The 4,269-nt window shown below is 39.9% G+C and overlaps 1 protein-coding gene across 1 annotated transcript; it reads right to left on the bottom strand.

Moving 5' to 3' along the window:
* Positions 1-1,429: 1,429 nt before the first annotated feature.
* TGIF2LX (TGFB induced factor homeobox 2 like X-linked) lies at positions 1,430-2,137 on the bottom strand. Its single transcript, XM_019719446.3, has one exon. It carries the CDS (start codon positions 2,135-2,137, stop codon positions 1,430-1,432), a length of 708 nt encoding a protein of 235 aa, XP_019575005.3.
* Positions 2,138-4,269: the final 2,132 nt, after the last annotated feature.

Genomic DNA, 4,269 nt, shown 5'->3' with positions numbered 1-4,269 from the left:
TAAAATGCAAAATTATAATATCCAGAGTAATAACCTGTGATTATTGTTTCTTAAGATATATAAAGAAGATAGGGTGTCTTGTATTGAAAATTGCCAATAACTGTATGTGTGTGTGTGTGTGTGTATATATATATATATATATATATATATATATATACACACACACACGCACTAGAAGTAAACACCAACCATGATCTATTTCACTTCAGGGCAGGAGCAGAAACTGAGACCACAGTCTAATTTTTAGCACAAGATTTCTCAGGGTTTAGTTCCCTAAGATTGGAGAAGCTAAATTACAGCTTTCTGGAGGAATAGCTTTCTGTTCTTATTAAAAATCTGTCTGTACTTGACGCAGGGAGAAGAGCTACCTCTCCAGAACAAAAGGATTATTTCCAAGTGGGAGCTGCCGGAAGCTTTGTCAATCCGACCTCCGCCCCATCAATCCAAACATTTTAAAAGGAAAAATAAATATGTATTAGAAAGGTAAAATCAAACCAAACCAAAACAATAGAATGCCTGACTCTACTTTCTTTTTATCCTTACAACATGTTGAAGTTGGTTTTTGTTTTTCCTTTTCCTTACTTTTAAATTATCTTCCTCTGTTTCTTCTGGGAAACTTTTGGTCATTTTTTTCTGCTTTTTAGTGTTTTGTTGTTTTTACCTTTTTCCTCTGATGCTGAAAATTAAAACTAATAAAAAGTATTTTCTAAAACCTGCTGTCCAACAACCAACAGCAGAAAGTTACCATTTGGAATTTTCTTCTCTTTACTGCATACTTTTCACTGGTACCACAAACAAGAGTTCACATTTATCTGTAACATGTTTATGAACTCCCTGTATTTTGTGCATCATGCTTATCCCCCTGCAGAAATAAATTAACTACTCGTTAACATTGTCAATAAACAGTACAAAGGAAAACAGAGTTGAAAATTTCACAAAAATTTCAACATTAAAATGAGGCCAATGCTGTTAGAGAATTATTTTATACTGTTTTGTATCATTCATGATAATAAACAAGGAAAGTTATAGAGAAAGGGAGAAAGAGGGGTGACTTGGTATCTGCAGCAACCTCGATACCAAAATGTCTGGTTAGAATAGCCAAAACATTCTTCTCTGACGACATCGCAGCACTGTGTCTAGTCCCAAATGAATTGGTCTGATTGTCTAAAGCTTTTTAAATCTAGGAGGAAGGAGAAGAAATTAGATCTTTGCTACAGTGTTAATCATGACAGGTTCGTATCTTGCATCTGGAAATAGTGAGATATCTGGTAAAACTGAGTCCTGATAGCTACCGATGATTCTCATAAAAGCCCTAGCAGCAACGATGTCTCTGTAAAAGGGAAAGCTACGAATTAGTTGGGGGAGAATAAATGGATCTACCACAATAAACAAGTGATTAACAATTTGAGTTTATTAGGGACATGGAAAGTCATGGATTGGTCTCTTGACTCTTCTGTAGTTCCAGTTCGGCAGCCTTTTGTACAGCTACATCAACCAGTAACTGGAAGCTGCTAAAGTCCTTGTACTCCTCTGTAGACACAGGTTTGGGAGGAGACACAAACAAAGGCCTGCTGGTGGAAATCTCAACCTTTTCCTCTGGCTGGGCTTTCTGGGTGAAGTTCTGGCCTGGGGCTGACTCCGGATTCAGCAGATTTTCCCCTGACTCCTGGGCCATTGGCAGGGGGCACAGGGGCAGGCATTGCATCTTTTCTGGATCTCTGGGCCCTGACTTGGCCTGTATAGATGGATGGATGCCTTCCTGGTGTATCACATCTGCAGCCTTGCCTTTTGGGCGGTGCATGGTGATCTGGTTGGGGTCGTCTCCAATCAGTTGAAGCATTTCCGGAAGAACTCGTCTGCGTGCGTTTATGAACCAGTTAGTGATCTGCAGGAAAGACAAATTGGTCTGCTCTGATAGCATTCGCTTCTCTGCTTCTGAAGGGTAGGCTTTAAACCGGTGTTCAAACAGCCAGTCTCGGAGGATCTTCACGGACTCAGTTGGTAAGTATGCTATCCTCTTCCTCTTGCCCTCTCGTGAGATGAGAACTTTATCTGTACCGGTGTTACTAGTCGACATGATTGAAGTGCCTTGGGTCAAACTTGGGGTCTCCATGAGGGTTTCTTCCGCTTCCTCCATTTTCTTGAGGCTTGTCGTCACTACCTTGGGAATCGGGAATGATGGCTGCGTTAGGACTAACCTAGGTCTGAGAGAACCAGTGAAAAAAGCTTGGGCAGGTTGCCAGGGGGATGTCTCCACTTTTTGTTTCCCAGGCAGACGTGTTGTTGCTGACAGCTTTGAGCCAGTGGGCTTTGTGACCTAGCATGCTTTATGACCTTTGTGCTGTCCCTCACCCCCCACTTCCGGGTTTCCCCGTTCCCTGCTACTCCTGTGTTTTTTCGGTTCAAATGCACTTCTTTTAACCCTATAAGTTTAACCCTAACCTCTTCAGAATTTTATTTCTCTTCTGGTTACTGGTTTCTATTTCTACTGGTTAAATTTGGCTTATGCATAGGCACCTCACTTTCTTACTTTTTGAATTTACTGTTATATTTTTCACCTCTCTTATTCCTTATAATTGCATCATTGGCTCGTCTACATATATCAGAAACAACTTATCTATTAGACATTAACTTCAATAAAAGCAGAGTGTAAGTGGTTGTACCCTGGCACCTTCCTTCCATATTCAAAGCTGATTGAAGAATAATTATTAACTAGACATTTGCTTTTGACATCCTGTCCCTTTGATTTTTCTTCTCCAGGGCCTTGAAATGTTTGGCTTTAACATGACTTCACTGTGCCACTGTGGTCTTTATGTCTAGATTTTGGGCTCTGATATCCAGTTGTGATGATTCCCTTTGAAGCTTCAGTCAGAAATTCAGGGGTCTTTTAGAGACATGGAACAAGATAGGATTCAAGACATAACGGTGATCGCAGACTTAGATTATTTAAATCTTTCTGGATAGTTTAAGTACATGAAACTTAACCTCCTAAATCAGATAAAATGATTCATAAATAGTACATCTTAATTTCAGATAGTTGAAAACAAAGATTGGCTCTTTCAAGAACACTATGATCCCCTTAGAGGATAATCGTGGACTTTCAGTTTTCAAGGATACTGTATGTTATTATTACTAATTTCACAGAAAATTCATGACCATCATTTTAAGCATCATATGTTATCCACAGTGTCTATTTGGAAGAGAAAATATTATTTTACCCTTAAGAGTTCATATTTGGTGTCTCTGGGCTGGGTATCAGAATATTGTCTGCTGATCCTTTGGCTATTGGTAACCTTACTGGTGCTGACTTTCATAGCTTAAAATGTACTGTAAGGGAGACATATTAAAATACACAATCAAATCTAATGGACATCTTAGCAAAGCTCCCAATAACTACTAAGTGCATATGCTGGCTACATGTGAAGGTCTCCTTTGTAATACTATTAGAAGAGAGTATCGCCTCTCTGCCTTTTGGTTAAGATCAAGTGTCTTAGAAGAGAGTGCTACAACTTCCATTGGTATTTTGGGCTACAGGAATACAGAAGATAAAGTTTTCCATTCATAATGAAAACTCACTTTCTACTTTTATTTTGCATCAATGCATTCGTGACCCATGCTCACTAAAACTGCTTTGTCAGTATGGTTTCTAGTAAATTAATCTCCTTCACTTGTCGCTTCTATATGCTCTTTGTATTTCTGGGATTCAGATATCTGCTGAAGGATTAATACTACTGTACATATTTAAATCACTATTATTTATTCTCAGTGATGTGATATAGGCCCTTGATTTTTAAAAAAAATATATTGGGGACTATTGGGGGACAGTGTGTTTCTCCAGGACCCATCAGCTCCAGGGCCCATCAGCTCTGAATAGTTGTCCTTCAATCTAGTTGTGGAGGGCATAGCTCAGCTCCAAGTCCAGTCCCCATTTTCAATCTTTAGTTGCGGGGGATGCTGCCCACCATCCCATGCGGGAATTGAACCAGCACCCTTGTTGTTGAGAGTCCACATTCTAACCAACTGAGTCATCCGGCCACCCCTCCAGAAGCTCAGCGGCAGCTCATTGTCTTCAGTCTAGTTGTGGAGGGTGCGCTCACTGGCCCATGTGGGAATTGAATAGGCAACCTTGTTATTCAGAGCTCACACTCCAACCAACTGAACCATCCGGTCACCCCAGGTCCTGGATTTTTAATGACTCCTTTATTAATCCCCTTGAAAAGGAATATAATGGTGGTTCAAAATTATCCCCAAGAAATTTGGAGGTCCTTT

This window comes from Rhinolophus sinicus, chromosome 18 (genome assembly GCF_057876585.1).
Source record: "Rhinolophus sinicus isolate RSI-liver-muscle chromosome 18, RSI-T2T, whole genome shotgun sequence".
NCBI classification, from domain to species: Eukaryota; Metazoa; Chordata; class Mammalia; order Chiroptera; family Rhinolophidae; genus Rhinolophus; species Rhinolophus sinicus.
This window is presented reverse-complemented; position numbering and strand designations above follow the sequence as displayed.

What these genes read in the sequence shown, in the direction of transcription:
- TGIF2LX (XM_019719446.3), bottom strand. Translation starts at nt 2,137, where the DNA reads ATGGAGGAAGCGGAAGAAACCCTCATGGAGACCCCAAGTTTGACCCAA.